This window comes from Ramularia collo-cygni, assembly GCF_900074925.1.
Source record: "Ramularia collo-cygni strain URUG2 genome assembly, contig: RCC_scaffold06, whole genome shotgun sequence".
NCBI classification, from domain to species: Eukaryota; Fungi; Ascomycota; class Dothideomycetes; order Mycosphaerellales; family Mycosphaerellaceae; genus Ramularia; species Ramularia collo-cygni.
The window spans coordinates 31716-50099 of NW_019716260.1; the positions used below are offsets into that span (position 1 = coordinate 31716).

General features: G+C 51.4%; 9 protein-coding genes; 5 read left to right on the forward strand and 4 right to left on the reverse strand.

Annotated features, from left to right (window-relative positions):
- Positions 1 to 822: 822 nt before the first annotated feature.
- On the reverse strand, positions 823 to 1549 carry RCC_04358 (probable ARP2/3 complex 20 kDa subunit; the record flags this gene model as incomplete). XM_023769635.1 has 5 exons in its annotated part: positions 823 to 831; positions 893 to 937; positions 989 to 1114; positions 1168 to 1494; positions 1547 to 1549. The coding sequence occupies 5 exons, from the start codon at positions 1547 to 1549 to the stop codon at positions 823 to 825; spliced, it is 510 nt and encodes a 169-aa protein (XP_023625403.1).
- Positions 1550 to 2104: 555 nt separating this feature from the next.
- RCC_04359 (uncharacterized protein) lies at positions 2105 to 3322 on the forward strand (the record flags this gene model as incomplete). XM_023769636.1 has 2 exons in its annotated part: positions 2105 to 2825; positions 2886 to 3322. 2 exons carry the CDS (start codon positions 2105 to 2107, stop codon positions 3320 to 3322), a joined length of 1158 nt encoding a protein of 385 aa, XP_023625404.1.
- A 359-nt stretch (positions 3323 to 3681) lies between these two features.
- RCC_04360 (related to oxidoreductase) lies at positions 3682 to 4518 on the reverse strand (the record flags this gene model as incomplete). The annotated part of the gene is made up of 1 exon (XM_023769637.1): positions 3682 to 4518. The coding sequence occupies one exon, from the start codon at positions 4516 to 4518 to the stop codon at positions 3682 to 3684; it is 837 nt and encodes a 278-aa protein (XP_023625405.1).
- A 779-nt stretch (positions 4519 to 5297) lies between these two features.
- Positions 5298 to 7270, reverse strand: RCC_04361 (related to ankyrin repeat protein; the record flags this gene model as incomplete). XM_023769638.1 has 2 exons in its annotated part: positions 5298 to 6971; positions 7040 to 7270. 2 exons carry the CDS (start codon positions 7268 to 7270, stop codon positions 5298 to 5300), a joined length of 1905 nt encoding a protein of 634 aa, XP_023625406.1.
- Positions 7271 to 7757: 487 nt separating this feature from the next.
- RCC_04362 (related to NIMA-like protein kinase) lies at positions 7758 to 9601 on the forward strand (the record flags this gene model as incomplete). XM_023769639.1 has 2 exons in its annotated part: positions 7758 to 8253; positions 8313 to 9601. 2 exons carry the CDS (start codon positions 7758 to 7760, stop codon positions 9599 to 9601), a joined length of 1785 nt encoding a protein of 594 aa, XP_023625407.1.
- A 536-nt stretch (positions 9602 to 10137) lies between these two features.
- RCC_04363 (probable TPR domain protein) lies at positions 10138 to 11820 on the reverse strand (the record flags this gene model as incomplete). The annotated part of the gene is made up of 1 exon (XM_023769640.1): positions 10138 to 11820. The coding sequence occupies one exon, from the start codon at positions 11818 to 11820 to the stop codon at positions 10138 to 10140; it is 1683 nt and encodes a 560-aa protein (XP_023625408.1).
- Positions 11821 to 12562: 742 nt separating this feature from the next.
- Positions 12563 to 13582, forward strand: RCC_04364 (uncharacterized protein; the record flags this gene model as incomplete). The annotated part of the gene is made up of 1 exon (XM_023769641.1): positions 12563 to 13582. One exon carries the CDS (start codon positions 12563 to 12565, stop codon positions 13580 to 13582), a length of 1020 nt encoding a protein of 339 aa, XP_023625409.1.
- A 1246-nt stretch (positions 13583 to 14828) lies between these two features.
- On the forward strand, positions 14829 to 16402 carry RCC_04365 (probable Delta(14)-sterol reductase; the record flags this gene model as incomplete). XM_023769642.1 has 3 exons in its annotated part: positions 14829 to 14881; positions 14957 to 15276; positions 15333 to 16402. The coding sequence occupies 3 exons, from the start codon at positions 14829 to 14831 to the stop codon at positions 16400 to 16402; spliced, it is 1443 nt and encodes a 480-aa protein (XP_023625410.1).
- A 421-nt stretch (positions 16403 to 16823) lies between these two features.
- Positions 16824 to 18053, forward strand: RCC_04366 (uncharacterized protein; the record flags this gene model as incomplete). XM_023769643.1 has 3 exons in its annotated part: positions 16824 to 16861; positions 16924 to 17133; positions 17279 to 18053. 3 exons carry the CDS (start codon positions 16824 to 16826, stop codon positions 18051 to 18053), a joined length of 1023 nt encoding a protein of 340 aa, XP_023625411.1.
- Between the last annotated feature and the right edge of the window lie 331 nt (positions 18054 to 18384).

Below are 18384 nucleotides of genomic sequence, written 5' to 3' on the forward strand. Positions count from 1 at the left end.
CGTGTTGTACGATCTATCAATGTCAGGGGATATGCTCCGAAAAGCAATGTCGCACTGTGCAATGACAAGGACGAATAAAGTTGGCGACGCTGGCAACAGTCGGCGGCGCTGGCAAGCGCAGTAAACAGAAGCGGCGCGAGCTGGCAAGGCTGCGGCGGCTTGTGGTGGCGGCTGTAGACAGAGGCGGCGCGTGCTGCTAAAGCGACGGCGGCGTGTGGGAATGGCGGCGGAGCGTGGCGTGGCACTGACAATGATTGGCAGTCAAAGTCAATGGCAATGTTGACAAGAGAAGGAGGATGGCGGCCGGATGAGGGCGGTAGGCCAGTGTGGTTGAGAAGCGGTGTGTGTCGGAGAGGTGAGGGGGGAGGGAGGGGGAGGCGATGGCAGCAATAGAGTCATACCAAATTTGCAAGTGCGCGGCAGATCCCGGTCCCGGTTCCGTTGCGCTGGCGACGACGAYATCACCCCGCGAAGATGCCGCGAATGGACGGATGGACGAGTGGACTTCCAGGCAATGAGATTCTTCCTCTTTGTGACCTGTTCGCCAATGGCGGTGTGGGCTATTCAACCAACATGAAATCCATACGGAAGGATTCATTCCATGTAGCTAGCTAGCATTTGAATCATTTTGCTATTTCGTGATGGCTGTAGTCGAGCGGAGTCCAGAAGGGAGCGCTGCGACCAGCATGGATGTGCCTCTACATCTTTTCGGCTTTATCATCATCATGAGCTCGTGGGCCTCTACTGGCCTGCCATATCCCCCCCAAGTCTACGAAGTGCTCAAACAGTTCAGTGGACGCGGCAGTTTCTAGCCTTGACTTCTCAGTCGAACTACATTGGTGTGATTGTCAGTATGCAGTCATTTTTAAGCAAAATCTCGACAGATACGTACCGGAGTCAAAAAGCTCTCCGCCACAAAACGTGCTCGTGCATTCAACTGAAGAGATGTTAGCCTTATTTTTCCACGCCGCGAGTCGTCGATCCTCACGAAGAGCTTCATCTCGGAGATCTCCTTGTCCACTTCCTCCATGAATTGGATGATAAAGTCCACAAGCTTATGCTTCAGCATCTCTTCGGTGTGGAAGTTGGTGATCAAGAAGGAAATATCATAGCCCTGTTCTCCCGTCAGTCCACACGTTGTAAACTTCCCAATGCCTTTACACATACAGGAACCGGCTTTCTCCGCAGAATGAAGAACGCCTCCGCTCTCTGAGTCAAGAAGCGCGTGAATTTGTGGACCAGAATATGCTCAATCTCATCCGCCTGTTTTATCCGTATGCTGACCCGCACGCTGTTCACTGAGGGCTCCACTAGCACGCGCTCTTCTTGGTTGCGGGATACGGTGAGAGGGTTCAGGACGACTTCGGGGGATGTCTTTGCCTCGATTTCGGGAACATTGTGTCGTTCGGAGGCTTGTGAGGCAAAGTTCGACAGAGAGAGTGCTGCTGTGAGAGTCGAGCGCACGCAGGACAGGTACGGTCGGAGGGATTGGGACTGGAACAGGTCAGAGTTGGAGGTGGGAGTGGAATGTCATACGGAGACAAACCATGGGGGGCAAAATCACTGCCGTATTGATTCAGCGGGGTCTGCCGACAAGCGCTGTTCGATGGGGGCAACTGTTCTCCAACGTACAAGTTGTGGTGGTGTTCCTGAGCTCGAGACAGCTGACGTTGGTCGCAGATCAAGAGCCAAGAGATCGCCGCGTCTCGCCTCGTGGGAGGCACGCTCCTTTCCGTGCGCCTCCGCCACCACCTTGCTCTTCAACAACGCGTTTCGACGGCACACCTCACTGCTGTCAGCGTGAAGTGTTCAGCAGCACACACACCTTTGGCCACTGGAGCATGCCAATCGCTACCCTGCATGCTACGTACGGCTGCTCGTACGGTGATTCCGCGTTGCACCGTGCAATGCAATTTCTTCACGCGTCGTATTTGCCATACATCCTTCACGGAGTCGCCGGTAGGGTGATCCTCCCAAGATCTTGATCAAATATAATATTTCCAGGTGGTATGCCGAGTAGATACTTTACAACTTTCTCATTTCAATTTCTACTGTCGTCATCCCTACAATCAACTTTTCCTCCACATACACAATACTTCATCTGATGGCGTCGCTGCTGGACCTTCCCATCGAGCTCTTGATCCTTATTCTAGAGAAGGTTGGCGGGCGCGAGCTTCGACGAGGAGGAGGAAGTGCACGACTTGCGGTCTGTAGGGTCTGGTATACGGCAGCTCTACCAATCTATACCTCTGGCTTCGCTACCTCACATGTCAACCTCTATGGGCACAACATCGATACTCTACGCAGCCAGTTCGGCTATGCCGGCTTCCGTCCCATCCGGCATTTGATGCACAAAAATACCAGGGAGGTTCGCATCCATCTATTGGGCCATCCCTGGGACGAAGCCACCGCCCAAGCCGACGAAATTTGTGAATACACTACCTGGAATTCACCGCCTTACAACCGGAATGAAGATCCATCAACGATTGTAAAAGCCTTGGATGCGTGGCGAGATGTTCAGCTCAAGCCCTGCCTTGATGAACTTTTCTCCGATCTGCGACGCTTTGAAGCCCTTGAGAGTGTGATTGTGGAGGCAAGATCAGAGCCTCGTCATGAGACAGTCCGAATACCGCATCGCGACTACATGTATGTGGGTACAATATCGAAGCTACTGCTGAACCTGCCTGTCGTCCACAACCTGGTCTCGCTCACTTTGGATACACATGGAACGGAATTGCTGGGTGACGATCACATATGCCACATGGTCGCAGATGTGCTACCTCGGATACGGGACGTACGTTTAAGGATGACACGGTTATGTCCAGGTAAGTGCTCGTAACTTGTAGCAACGCGTTCGATATCCCAATATGGCTGACGTACATCAGACATACTAGGCCTCCGAAACGTGAAAGCAAAAGATGTGAAGCTCAAATGCCTCATCATCAAACTCCACTCGCCGCAATCCATGTCAGATCATGCCCACGAGTCTCTCAACGACACACACGGATCTTTCATGTGCTCCGGAAAGGCCACACAAACTCAATTATTGGACGGATTGATCCGTGAATCGCGTACCCTCATCACAAAGCTGGACCATCTTGCATCAGGTGAGGAACACAGCTCGAAAACGAAGATTAGAATCTCCCACGCGCCAATGATACTCCCGCGGGTACAAGTGATCGATTGCCGTAGCATGACACAGTATCTACTGAAAGATATATGGTTTGCTCGCGAGGATGACGGGAAGCCTCGATGGTTTGAGAAGGAGGATGGAGAGATGCTCGTTTACGGTGGACCTTATACGTATGATTCTTTGAGTTGACTGAAGAGCGTCAGTGTTTCGGTAGACAGTAGATCCATTTCGGGTTGAGCGAACGCAAAATAACTTGCTCGTTGTGCTGTGAAAGAATTGGTCGTGTTCTCTGCTGTAATCTCGGCATGCTTTTTTTTCTCCATGTGTCCTGAACACATTTGATAACGCCCCTTCTTGATTAAGATGTATACTCCATGCGCTTGGAAGCGCTGCAGACGAGTAGGGAATGTGCACACTGCACAATGGTCAAAAGAGCGAAAGAAAAAGTGAGCACACTACCCAAACCCTAACCCTATGGATGCTCCAACTTTTCCACATACATGACCTGCATACAGCTACCAACAACAACTCCATAATCTCGGCAAGAATTACCCCGAAGCAGCCTTCTCATAATCCGCCCCAAAAGTCTCATACCAACTATCCGAAAGCCCCATCCCCATCCCAGCCGCCACAACATCCCGATCCTGTTCCCATCCATGCTTCACATCCCGCATGAACTCTCCAATCGACAACGCAGCGGCATTCGCCTCCTTCTTATTGTCATCCGGATTCTCCCTCTCGCGATGTAACTCCGTCTCCACAGTCGGCGGCACAATCTCCACGACTTTGATTCTGTTTCCGCCTTCGGCAGTGGTTTTGGAGAGTTGAGTACGGAGGTTCATGGTCCAGAAGTGAACCATGCTTTTCGTGCCATTGTAGACGGGGTTGATGATGGAAAAGGGGACATAACCCAGCACGCTGGAGACATTCATGATGACGGCGCCTTCCTTTTGCCTGAAATGTGGGAGGAGGCCAACGGCGAGATGGATGGGTCCGTTGACATTGATCGCGATCTCTTGGTCGGCTTTGGAGAGGAAGTCTTCGGGCTTCATGTTGTTGACATCTAGAGGTCTCTGGACTCCGGCGTTGTTGACTAGACAGTCGAGATCTGGGTGCTCGGAGGTGATTTTGGAAATGAACGTGGGGAGAGAGGCCAGGTCGCCGGTGTCGAGAATATAGTAGGAAATCTCGCCGTGGAGTTCTTTGTTCTCTTTCATTTCCTTTACTGCGGCTTGCAATTTGGATTCTGTGCGGCCGGCGATGATGACGTTCTTGTAGAGGGAGAGGAAGTGCTCTGCGAAAGCCCTTCCGAGTCCACCTGCTCCGCCGGTTACGAGGGCACACTTGAAGTCGAGGGTCTTGAATGGCTTCTTGACTTCAGACATGGCGAAGAAGACGGAAGTTTTGGTGTTGTGTGAGAAGTCAAGCGTGATCGCTCAGAGAGTTTGGATGTAAGTTGAGAAGTGTTTGCAGACTGTAAGAATGAAGTAAACAGCACGAAATACCATGGACTTGCCTTTCACTTTCATGCAGTTCCATCGTGCATGCATACATGTAAGTAGTGTTGGCCGGAAGCGTTCGGAATGASGAAGGGTTTCCACCTTTTGAAAGGACGACGACAACCGCCAACGTCATTTTTCGCTTTTTCGGCACCTGGAAACGTTCAATAGTTACCAAGAGTAGGCACTGCGTCCTTCAACGGACGCGTTGCGTGTGTAGCGTTCGATATCGTTGCTGAACGGTTTCCTCGTGGCATGTCTCCGAGCGAACGATTGCCTTGCCAAGCGTGCTTCAATACCTTCCAGAAAGTGATGATCTGTTATTTCGCTACTTGTAGAAACGATATATTGTATCTTCTGCTGGATGTCAGTTGGCACCCAATGCCAGCCAGCTGATTAGATTTCTGCTCGCTCTGTCAACGCAGAAAAGTAGTAAAAGTGGGACGAATTTGATGAGCAGAAACGAACAGAATCGAGCGGGAGATTTTGACTTTGATCTAGCATACACTTTAGACGTCTTGGCTCCCTATAGATATAAGAGGGAGGACGTGATGCTTGTTCGTGTATGCGTTGCGAGTCGATGGAGATGAGTGGCAAGAAAGAGAGCTGCAGAGCCAGGACCACCTCGCTGTATGCAGTCTATATCTATGCAGTCCATTGTCGGTCTATCCATCCAAACCCAGCCCCTCCATCAAAGTCTCAATCTTGCCCAACAAGATTTGATAATTGATGGCATCCTGCGCGAATTCATCACCAGCAATCTCTCCATCCAGTGTCCTTACCACTCCATGTCCTTCTAAATTCTCCACTTGCACGTCTCCTGCCTCCACTGCCTGCTCTTCTTCCTTTAAATCTTCAGGTTGATGCCCTGTGGCCAACTGTGCGAACTGACCGGGAATGGTCTCCTCCATCATCTCATCCAAGCCCGCATCTTCAAACCGTAATCGGAACCTCTCACTCAAATAGTAGCGTATGTCATCCACCAACTCTACGGTATCGGTTTCCTGTCGCCCTTGGATCCTCGCCGCACTTTCCTGTACTAGAGTCTTGAATTCTTCAGCATCGATGTAACGTTCTAGACGATAGGCGATGTATCTTGCTCCGAATTCTTCAAGACGGTGGACGCGGGTGTCCCAGCCGGCGCGGATAACATCATAGATATCTAGAGTCTCTTCTTCTTCTGCGGTTGTTTCGCCGCGAGGATTTTCCGACTCGACGACACTGGCTCCTCCATTGCCGAGGGTTGAGATGAGCAAAGCGGCTCGCTGTTTTAATTTCTCGATAAAGAGCATGTCTGCCGCAGTGAGGACATCCAGAGCGATGGATAGAGGGAAGTCCGCCTTTTCAGTATAGAGGAATGTGAGAATCATCTCGAGGACTTCGGGTGAGCAATCTACAGGGACGATTTGGAGGTGGGGAGAATTCTGGGCTTCGCGGAAGGAAGAAGAGAACATTGTCGCAAAGACCTCTGAGCGGAGCAGCATTGCTCGATGGCAAGGAAAGAGAACCGATCTCTTTGAGGATGGTTTTCGGGAGGGAGAGCGGGATTGCTGGCCGAAGTTTCCGATAGGAATTCCATTTAGAGGGCCGGATGTGGTGCGTGTTTTGGGTGCTTCCTCGTCTTCTTCCTGTTCGTCTTCATAGTCGGCTCGAAGGAGGACATCGGCGAAGATGCTGTTATCGCGATCCCATTTCACAGCGTCAGCTCTGTCGCTGTCGACCTGCATCTTGTTTCCTACGACATTCGCCTCAAACCATGCTGAGAGTTGATCGCGTGCTCGTTCCACTTCGGCCGTTCTGCGATGTCTTGCCTGTCGTCTGTCTCCTGATGCTAGCAAATCTTCAAACACTTGCTGAATCYCCAACTGCCGACTCAGCTTGTCGATGCCCAGCAATATCGCTTTTGCTTCTTCGCCATCCCCCAAATCGGCTCCCACCTCGCTCATGTATAGATATCGAATGCACGTCTCGAATGACTGTGCCGGGATGACATTTGATAGCTTCCATGATGTTGTCTCGGGTGCAGCAGCCAGCTTTCCCGCAAAATATGGACTCCTCGCAGACAGCAAGAACTTGTGTAGCTCGAACGTCTCCCCTCCAGCATGTACTGTGATGTCCGTCGTCTTGGGCACTTCTCTTGTGAGAAGAGATGTGATGTGAGCCGCCAACGGTTGGAGTGGATCGGTCGATTTGGAGTAATCGTACTGCAGCAGCAGATTTCGAATGCGATCGTTCAGGGCGTTGTATAGACATCGTTCGCCTTGGAAGGTATCTCGTTCGCAGAGGGCGCCCTGCTCGAGCAACATCTGAGCGACTTCATAATGCCCGCAAAGAGATGCCTGTACCCTGCTACATCAGCCATCAGCTCTTTTCCCTGTTATCTGTCATGCTTCACTGCTACACTCACGAGAATCAATGGTGTATAATCATACTCATCCCGGGCGTTGATGTTAATGCCCGTCGAAATCTGCTCCTGACACACTTTCAAGTCGCCTCTTCTGCACGCCTCACAAAACTTGCGGAATTCCACGCTCGTGTCGAGAGGATTCTCCTCCTTCAACCTGCCCGAAGAAATTTCCTTCTTCTCTTCATACAGCGCCTTTTCTAGCTGGGGCTTGCTCCGAATACCCTGCGACATGGCTCGGATGTCTCATGCGTTGTCGTGAGAGGGGCACTAGGAATAGTAGTTAGATATGATCGGGAGTCCGGACGACACGGAATCCTCACGGCGACAACACCGTTCAATGTGCTTCCAACAACGCCTTTTTGGGATTCTACGATGCTCGATCTCAGCCCCGCGATCTCGATCATGACGATGAGCGCCACTGACAGTCACCCGTTGCGAAGAATGCCGATTTTAGCTCCGAACTTCCGGCGGTAACGACCGCTCGGCCATGTGCGGGACAACGGTTGCCAGGGAAAGACAACCAAGTAAACACCGTTTTGCTCCCACTTACATCACTTCATATCCAGCTTGCATCAATCAATCAATGCCAACATCGCCCTCCCTCTCAGAAAACAGGACCTCCGGAAGGGCTTCTTATGCTCGACATATCTAGACTCTCATTACACGCAGTGACAGACACCAGAACTACAACTACCACTACACCACTACCAATACCATCATGGCGACCGATGCCGACTACGAAGTTCTGGAGAAGATTGGACAGGGTTCCTTTGGTGTGATTCGAAAGGTAAGACGCAAGGGCGATGGCGAGGTTCTCTGTCGGAAGGAAATTTCCTACACGCGCATGTCGGATCGGGAAAAAGAGCAATTGCATGCCGAGCTTCGCATCTTGGAGAGTCTGAGACATCCCAATATTGTACAGTACTGTCATCGACAGCATCTCAAGTCAAGTCATGACCTACATTTGTATATGGAGTATTGTGGGAATGGCGATTTGGGTGGCTACATTCGAAAGCTGAAGGAGAGGAACCGTTTGGCGGATGAGGATTTTGTTTGGACCATCTTTGCACAGTTGGTCAGCGCGCTGTATCGATGCCACTATGGCGAGGATCCCCCACCGGCGGGCAAGGAGGGTGATGCGCGGAAGGGCAAGACGTTGGTGAGCAAGCAGGGCCATACCGTCATCCTGCATCGTGATTTGAAGCCTGAGAATGGTGAGTACATCATATCCTTCATCCTCAACATCCATCATCACACTGACCTGGAACTACAGTCTTCCTTGGAGAGAACAACAGCGTCAAGCTGGGTGACTTCGGCCTGTCCAAGATCATCGCCTCGCACGACTTTGCCAGCACATACGTCGGCACTCCCTTCTACATGTCACCTGAGATTTGCGCCGCCGAGCGCTACTCTCATCACTCTGACATATGGTCTCTGGGTTGCATCATCTACGAGCTTGCATCTCGTCAAGTCCCTTTCGAAGCACGATCCCATATGGAGCTAGTGCTGAAGATCAAGAATGGCCGTATCAAGCCTCTCCCTTCCCAATACAGCCAAGACCTGACCGATGCTATATCTTGGTGTCTCAAGACCGATCCTCGTCAGCGCCCGGACTGCGCACAGCTGTTGAGTTTCGCCAACATCAAGGTCGCTCGAACTCGTCTGGAGCAGGCTGAAGCTCTCGGACAAATGGACAAGGTCGTGCGCGAGAGAGATGCCATCTCGGGCAAGCTCACCGCCGCGCAGAAGCTCATTTCAGACTTGCAAGTTGAAGTCACAAAGCTGAAAGAGGCAAACAAGAAGGTTGAGATGGAGTGGCATGCCCGTGCTACGCTCGCCATCGACCAGAAAGTGCAGGAAGCTTCAGACAAGCACCGCACTCAGCTTCTTGCCCAGTTTGAAGCGGCCATTGATCAGCGTGCGGAAGAGAAATTGGCGCTCCATCTTGCATCCCTCCCGGCAAGTCAGCAGTTGGACCCGGCATCTTCCCATATCCGGTCCAGCACGCCACCTCCGGGCAACAAACAAACCACCGCAGCGTTTGCCTCTTTCTCCAGCAAGCTGCCTGAGTCCGACACTTCTTCACTTCCTGAAGTTCTCGAGGATTCCCTCCCCATTGACACAGACCTCACCAGCCTATCTCTCTACGACACACTCCCCGAAGAGCCGGATGAGAACGAGGCTTCTCCGCTTGCAAACCGCCGCATGAAGCCACCCCCAAAGAAGGCAGTCCGTAAGCCATTTACTCGGGCCAAGACTCTTGCAAACTGCAACTTCAACGTGCGAGACTCGCCCATGGATGTCCACATGGCGTCTCCTAGCCCTTACAAAGGCTTGGGACTGAGTCCACGACGAGTCGTGCACACTGGAGAGACCGGAAAGGGAGAGCTGAGAGGCGAAGTGCCGCTGAAGAGGAACATCTTCAGCGTTGCGGCTGAGAAGGAGAATCGCGCACCCGTGAGAGGCCGGACACTGGTCGAACTACACGGCCGAAGTCCTGCCAAGTGGAGGGCGGAGGTGCACGGGGAGGAGATGCCCAGCCCTTTTATCAAGAGGCGCTGAACGTTGTCGTCCTTGGGATGGGCATGACGAGTGGCCTGGACTGAGATCTTGAAGATGAMGACAACGACGACGACGACGAACTTCTTTCTCCTTTGTCAGATCATGGTGTGTATTGGCCAGGCAGGGTGTTGGTTGGGAACGATCCTTTCGTATGAGTCTTTTCTTTCATTGGCATTGGGTGCGAAAAATCCTGCGGATTAGCAAGGAGTTAATGGAGTTGATAATGATTAGATGCTTCCTCTGATAGGCATTGAGTAATACACACTCAAACATTGACATAAAGGCGATGAGTTGCTCTGTTCTGTGGTGTTCCTCCGTCGGCAATTGCGCTACTGTTTGAGGTGACTCGTTGTCTGGCTTTTGCAGTATGCTTGCAGCAAATGAAAGGGACCGCGGACTTCCTGCTGTGCGATCCAGATTTCAATTGCGGAAGACTGCGATGAACTCACAGAACCTGCACGCCTTGAGCAGAATTGGAACCAGATGATGATACCCTCTTTGAACCATACCAGTATCCCTCCCAACCAACTCCCATTTCAACCTCCTCCCTCCCTCCGACAAAAACAAGACGCCCGAACCAAAACATCCGTCCTCCCCATCATGCCCTCCAACTCCGCTTCCAGCCCCTGATCCCTCCTCCCCAACCGCCTCAAACACTCACAATACCCATGCAAAGCCCACACATTCTTCGGATGTCTCAGCGCCCTAGGCAAAACATCACTCAACCCCAAATCTGCCGCATACACTTCTTTCGCCTCCTCAACTTTTCCCTGTTCCAAGAGTAATGCTCCATAAGCGTGTCGGGGAGGTTGCATCCAACCCCAAGGTTCATCGTAAGGGAGTTTATCACTCTGCGTGAGAGCTTTCTGCAGATATTCGAATCCCATTGCGATTTCTCCGGAGCGGTAGGAGAATTCTCCTGATAGCATCGAGGCGGCTATYGCTAAGATATCTTTCGCGGTGTTATTGAACAAGGTCCGCGAATCTGGGACTTTGGCTCGGGATTCTTCGAAGGATTTCTTCGAGTCTTTTGCTTCTGCAAGTTTTCCGAGGACAGAGAATGCGATTCCTCGACCATAGTGTAAGAGCGCGGTGGTTACGCAATATATCTCTTGGTTTTCTGGGAGAGGTATGCGGAGGAGATGTTCCCATTTCCCAAATCTTACAAAGACGTGCACTTTTAATCCCACGAAACTTTCTAACCAGTCTGCCATTGGTGGGTTCTCGACTTGTAATAATTCCAGCGGCAGGGCTTGCTCTATAGCTTCTGCTGTTTCCAAAGCGATCTTGTACTGCCCTGCGAACATGGCCGCGTAGATTTTGAAATGGAGGTTGTGTGCTCTGTATAGGCTGTAGAAGTTCAATGGTCCGGCGACTTTCAGGTACTTTTCATCGGCTGCAATGGCGGATGTGTTGGAAGTTATTGCGCTTTCCCAGTCCCCGCAAAGGACATCCAAGTGCGTGGGCATGTGTTCCAGATGGCCGGCATCAGGAACCAGTCCTCGTAAACGATTCGCTATCGGTAGAGCGGAATCTGGAGAAGGTGACATTTCCATGAGATGAATGTAGAGATGTAGAAGGCCTGGATGATCGTTTCCAAATTTCAAAGCGAGGGCAGACTCTAAAATTTCTTTCACTTCCAGAGTATGTGCTCCTTCAGTTGGTAAGTTCGTATGAATATCCCATAGAGACCAAGGAGTGAGATTCATAAGGGAGTCGGCGTAGAGAGCTACGATATCCAGATCTCGGCTCGCGGTGATGTGAAGAGTAGACATGTAATTCGCGTAGTCTTGATTCCATTTTTCATAATCCTCAGCTTCAGTGTTTGAGGGATATCTGCGTCGGAGAGCTTTGATAAGTTCCTGCTCAGTTTCGGTGTCCTCCATAGGATCTATTAGAGCCTCTGCTTCTGTCACTGCGAGACTGGCTCTTTGCAGATGGTTGATACGTTCTCCTTCGCCAAAGGCTTCCCAGGGTTTGTTGTAGTTGGGTCCCAAAGCGTATGCTAGACCCCAGAGCGCCATGATGCATTGGGGATCGAATTCGAGGGCATATTCGAAGCAGCGGATTGCTTCTTCATGGTTGAATGCATAGGTCCAGAGAAGGCCACGGTCGAACCAGATTTGGGCTTCTAGAGAGGTGGTTGTGATGGGACGCGAATAGAGGCCGAGGTTGAAGTAGGGTTCTTCTATTGAGGGAGGTTGAGATGGCATCAACATTGTGATGAGGTCGGAGGTCCAGATGTTGAGGGATGTAGATTGAGAGTCTGTGTTTTCTTTTTTGACTTGGTTAAAAATCCCGAAGGAAACCCGCCGTAGCTACAGAGGTGAGTGATGGGTAAGACTGTTATATGCAGGCTGCTATGCGAGCAGACCGAAGCTTTTCGATGATGTCAAACGGAGCGGATGTTGTGAACATGGAGGCGAGGGAGGAGAAGGGCTGTATAGCCCCACAATTCTCGGCCCGACCGCTTACATGACATCCCGGGAGTTCCATTGCCATATCTGATAACATGCTGTTCGTCTGCAGTTGGCATCATCTCGCCTCGTGAAAGGGGTCGGAAATGTACCGGATGTGATGGTTGAGCCGCCCATGGAGCTTTACCATGCTTAGATCTGCTGGAGTGTTGATCATTAGCGCGTCGCGGAAGATGCTTGCTCCACGCAAACATCTCAATCTATGTCACTTCGTCTTCATTTCTGACTTCAGAGCTGTCTTTCTGATCATGATTTTTTCCAAATCGGAATCTGATCACAACGAGACAATCTTCAATCCACATCCCTGTCACCCTCCATCGGTATAGACCCACTCTCGCGTCCCGGCAGATCTACCCGCAAGCCTAAATTTAAGATCCGCCGAAGCTCGCCCTTGAGCTTCGACAGCCATCCCCGAACCCCGGACATTCACACATACATTAGGTATTCTTGCAACATCAATAGGGCAGACAACCTCACTCTCACAATGTCGACTTCCACCTCCGCAAGTCTTCGGGAAATCGCGCAAAAGATCCTCGAGGATGCGCTACAAAATATCACCCACGAGATCCTCATCCACCAACATCGCGCTCACAAAATGCTGCTCGCCTCTCTCGACCCGACGACTCGTCTCCCCCACTGTTCAACTTGCAAACTCCCCAGACTACTAGATCCGCCCCTCGCACCTGGCGTCCGTGGCGCCACAGCGGAACCCCCAGCGACGACGAATTACTGCGACAGGAAACCCTGGGCCCGGCGACCCGGACACGACATCTACGGCAACCCATTCCTCAAATCCGACGTCACGGGTCGTCCCTTGACGAAGAAAGAACGAGAGGCGCAATCTAAAGCAGCTGCGAATGGAACACCTGCAAGTGAAGAAGGGACTGGACCGCCTTCCCCCGACGCCGATGGGGGCATTGGAAGTGTCGCAAAGGGGGAGAAGAAAGCCAGTAAGATTGACGAGAAGCTGAGGAAGGGAGAGTATGTTCCCTGGCATACTTGTCCGAGTTGTAAGAGGAGTTTGTTGATTACGAGGTTTGCGAAGCATTTGGAACAGTGTATGGGATTGAGTGGGAGGAAAGCTGGGAGGGAGGCGGCCGCTAAAATCGGGGGAAGTCAGCAGGGGAGTCGGGGTGCGACGCCGAATTTGGAGGTTGAGGAGGATGGGGAGGAGGGAGAGGGCAAGGGTGGGGGTGTTCGGAAGAAGTTGTTGAAGAAGGGGCTGAAGGAGAAGGTTAAGAAGGGAGGAGGAGTGTTGAAGAGTTTGGGGGTCAAGGGTGCTGTGGGGGGAAGTTCGCCGGTTAGAGGGGCGGATGGGAAGAGGGAGCGGGAGGACGGGGAGGAGGGAGAGGAGGAAGAGGCGGGGCATTTTAAGAAGAGGCAGAAGTTGCAGAGGGTGGGGAGTACGACTAGTATTGTCTCGCAGAGTACCGCTGCGCCGGAGATGGAGAGGAGTGAGAGTCAGGATGGAAGTTTGCTTGACGCTAGTTTTGCTGAGGATTGAGAGTTGCTTACAGGAGAGGGGCGCTCGTTGCGGGATCAGTCCGCAGAGCATAATAGCTCGCAGAAGCAGTATGCGCTGCTTCGAGCTCTGTAGTAAGGGGTTATGATATGATTACACAGATGAATACTACTAGTATGCCATTACACATTCTCTCGCCTTGCAAAGGTCTCTTTACATTATACGATCGATCAATGGGTGATCGTTGAAGGCAAGTACATAGGGATTGTGCGAGCGAGACCTACCAGAAGGAGAAAAAGATAATCGATGGATTTGCACTTGCTACCTTACTGTTGTTGCGCCCTGAGTGAGGTGATCTATCTTGCCATTTCGAATCGAAGAAATCAGGAGAAAATGCGTATGTAGACCACGAACTATTTCTCGCTATGAGGTATGCGGACTGATCTCATGTATCATAAGAGTGCGAAACCAATGCCACCAGTTCAGTTTCCTGATGAGATTTCTTCTCATCTCCTGGGAAGAGAACGGAAATCGAGCCTCGCTCACCAGATATCTACCTCTCAATTCTGTAAATTGAGTCTCAATATGCCACCCTCCCCTTTTCTGGTTTTAGCAATCACAGAGCTAGCATCTTACACTCTGACTCTCATTCCTTCCCTTGGGTTACTGCCATCACGCAAAGGTCTTTTCGGTTGGAAAATCCTCTTAATTCTCACTCTGTTACAAACCAACGGCTCCGCCCTCACAATCACGACGGGACGCGGGAATATGTAAGACTCCCCGACCGATGATGTCCAACTGACTCTGCTGCGCTCGTATCTAACATCGCTTGCCGACCTGTTGAGTTCCCAGCGACGGTCGGCCGGCCTCAGCGTACGGTGCGCCAATGTCATTTGAGCTGCGAAATCTACGCATGTCTGCGCCATGGCACGCCATTCTCCAGTGGAGGGTGAATGTATGTGGATCGCAGCGAGCAATTTGCCGTCTTCGCAAACTATGAAGCTTGGAAGATGCTGCTTTGTACAAATGTGGCATGCAAGACATTGCATGATGACGCCCGGGAGTTTTGCATGTGAAAAGGGAAGCAAGGCAGGGGGTTTATTTTCTTGGCCCGTCTAAATATTGATGGAGATTGACAGGGGTCGTGGGCTGGAACGTTTGAAATGCACAACGTCATCGTACGACATGCTTTTGTGCAACTCGTACGATGGACGCGACGAATATATTTCGCGCATTTCCCTGCCTTCCCGCCTTTCTCTTGTTGTGATTCACTTTCAAGCAAGACAAGATGGAGAAACGCGCGATCAAGGAAGAAGCGCATGGAATGGAATTTGGTGGACCGTATGTTGTATCTATCCTGCATTGATTGCATCTTCAACCCACAAGCCGACTGACGCGTTCCTTCCTCGCCTGCAGAATTGGAGCCTTTCTCATCTCCTTTGGTCTTCCCATCGGCTGCTACGCCTTTGCCTTTCTCTGCAACGATGTTTCCGGATGTCCCGCGCCTTCCCTCCTCTCGCCCACGAAATTGGTGGAGAATGGATGGAGCAATGGCCTGAATACGCTGGCGGCAGAGGTGGGATGGCCCGGGTGGGCGGGATTGATCAACACGCCCGCTGTGTTGGGCACGTTGGCGTGGTATGGCATTAGTCTGTTGTTGTATGTGCTGTTGCCGGCGGAAGAAGTCGAGGGGACCGAGTTGAGGAGTGGAGGGAGATTGAGATATCGCTTCAATGGTGAGCATGCAATCCACCATTACAACATCTTCTTCACCACTAACAACACCACCCAGCCTTCCTCTCCGCCGTCACCATCTTCGTCGTCCTCGCCGCGGGCAGCGTGGTGCAAGGCGGCGACTTCGCGGTGTGGACGTTCATCGACCGCAACTACATCCAACTCCTGACCTGCAACATCATCATCTCCTACGCCCTTGCCAACTGGGTCTACATCCGTTCCTTCTCCGTCAAGCCAAGCAACAATGAAATGCGGGAGTTGGCGGCGGGAGGACATTCGGGCAACATCATCTACGACTGGTACATCGGCCGAGAACTCAACCCACGCTGTAACCTTCCCTTCTTCGGCGAAATCGACATCAAATCTTTCATGGAACTCCGCCCGGGAATGATTGGATGGATGGTGCTGGACTTTGCGTGGATGGCCAAGCAATACCGCTCGTACGGATACGTGACGGATTCCATGCTGATGGTCTGCATCTCCCAGTCCGTCTACATCCTAGATGCCCTCTTCAACGAAGCCGCCATCCTCACCACCATGGATCTCACCACCGATGGCTTCGGCTTCATGCTTTCCTTTGGCGATTTGGTGTGGGTGCCCTTCACCTACACCATCCAGGCCCGCTATCTCGCCGTCCACCCCATCATGCTGGGTCCCTGGTACATGGCCGCCATCCTCGCCGTGCAATTCTCCGGCTACTACATCTTCCGCGCCTCCAACAACGAGAAGAACCGCTTCCGCACCGACCCCACCGACTCGCGCGTCGCCCACCTCAAGTACATTGAAACGGCCTCGGGGAGTCGACTGTTGACCAGTGGATGGTGGGGAACGGCCCGACACATCAATTACCTGGGAGACTGGTTCATGTCCTGGGCCTATTGTCTTCCCACTCTCGCTGCGGGATACCGACTGACCGATTCCCTCCTCTGGCCGGGAACGAGGATCGTGAGTGTCGAAGGGATGAAGTGGTGGGGCACTCCCATTACCTACTTTTACATGTTGTATTTCGCCATTTTGTTGATCCATCGTGAGGGGAGAGACGAGGCGAAATGTAAGAGGAAGTATGGCAAGGATTGGGAGCGGTATTGCGAGAAGGTGAGATGGCGCATCTTGCCGGGTATTTACTAAATGGTGATGTAGAGGAGTGGAGGGAGTGGATGGGGGAGCTTCGTGATGGTGGATTGTAATAACTTGGTTCGATTGTACGAAATAATAGTACCTTCAACAGAAATGATCAAAACTCTTTTCTACTTTCCCCTTCCAAATTCCTTCATCAATGTGGCATGGAGACTTTGGACGGCTCACCGGAGAGATCTGCAAGAAATATGGAAGGTACCTGCATCTTGCGTGCTTCCCCTCTCCCCACCTCACCTCACCTCACCTCACTCATCCCCAGTCATTACATCATCCAAACGATCCAGAGGCGGAAACATACCTTGCCATAACGATTGGAGGTAGAAGATTGAAAGACCCAAACATCTCGACCCCCATCCATCTCAGAACATTTTCCCTCGGCGTGAATAAACCAAAATCATCCCCCTCAACAATAATGTCCGCCTTCACAGAAGCCAACCGCGTAGCATTCGAGTAACCATCTCCCCATCATCCAACCTACCAATRAATCATAAGCTAATAAGATCATCTCCCAGCGAAAGTGCCTCCACCTACGACACCAAACCCTGGCAAAAAGCCCTCTCGGCTCAAATCATCGAAGCCTTGCGTGCGAGGAGAGAATGGATTTCCCCCATGCTTCTTGATCCTGAAAGACGGGATAAGAAGGATGAGGATGATGAAAAACAAGTCAAATTATTGGATTTTGCTGCTGGGACGGGGAATGTGAGTCGAGCTTTGGAACCGTTGTATGTTTGTCTCCCTTTCCTTTCCCTTTCCTTTCCTTTCCTCTCATCATCATAAATCTACATGTGTGAAAGTCATATCATATCACATCACATCCCAACCCCAATCAAGAAACATAACAATAATAATAACCAATGAAAATATCAGCGTCACCCAAACCCGCGCAATAGACCTCTCCCCCCAAATGGTATCCCTCTACAACACAGCCTTCCAAGGTTCCGGAACCTACGCCCTTTCCGGCGACCTCCTCGACCCCTCCGGTGTCCCCGAACAATTCACCACACCCGAATTCTCCAATTTCGACCTGGCAGTCATCGGTTTGGGATTTCATCATTTCGAAAACCCAGCCCTGGCTCTCTCTCGCCTAGCCGAGCGATYGAAATCTTTGACAGGCGTGCTTGTTATCGTGGATTTTTTACCTTTTTCTCCTCATAATCACAACAACCACAACGATGACAGTTCAGAAGATATGCAAAAAACAATCGAACACCACGGTTTCTCCCCCGAAGAATTACAAAATCTCTTCACAACAGCAGGATTCATAGATTTTGAAATCTTGGCGTTGAAACAACCTGCCGTCATGGAAAACAAGAGAGGGGAAATGATGGAGCGCAAGATGTTCATTGCCAAAGGAAGGAAAGCGGGGAGTGTGTGGGAGAGAGTCGGAGCTTGGATGGGAGGGATGCAGGAATTGGTTGGGGGACAGATGCATGTGCAGAAGAGGGATGGGGGACAGGGGTGGAATCCTGGGGTTAATAAACCGGTTGAGGGAGGAGGAAGTGGAGGGGAGACGGGGTGGAATCCGGGCGTTAGACCGGCTGAGGGAGGAGGGAGTGGGGAGGCGTGGGATATGCTTGGGGGGAGTAGTGCGGGGAGGAGGCAAGTGGAGAGGGAGGAGAAGAAGCATTGGAATGGATTTTGATGAAGGAGGGGAGGAAAAACTTTTATATCTGGTTTTTGAGAATTCTTTGGTGGTTCGTTGTCTGCAATACCAACCCTAGCCTATGATGTATCGTAAGCGTCGACATGCAAGTCCTTCTTAAGTACCTCAGCATTGATCAACACACAGTACAAGTAATAATACACATGAATAAAAAAAAGGTAGTAGTGGAGTATGTATAGATAGATTCCTACACCCGACAGCAAGTCAGTCAATCAATCAATCAATCAATGCAGTAGTATGCATGCCCCTTCAACCCATTCAATCCTTCCTTTCCCCTAGGAACGCCAGGCTAGAATATTGCCTTTGCTTC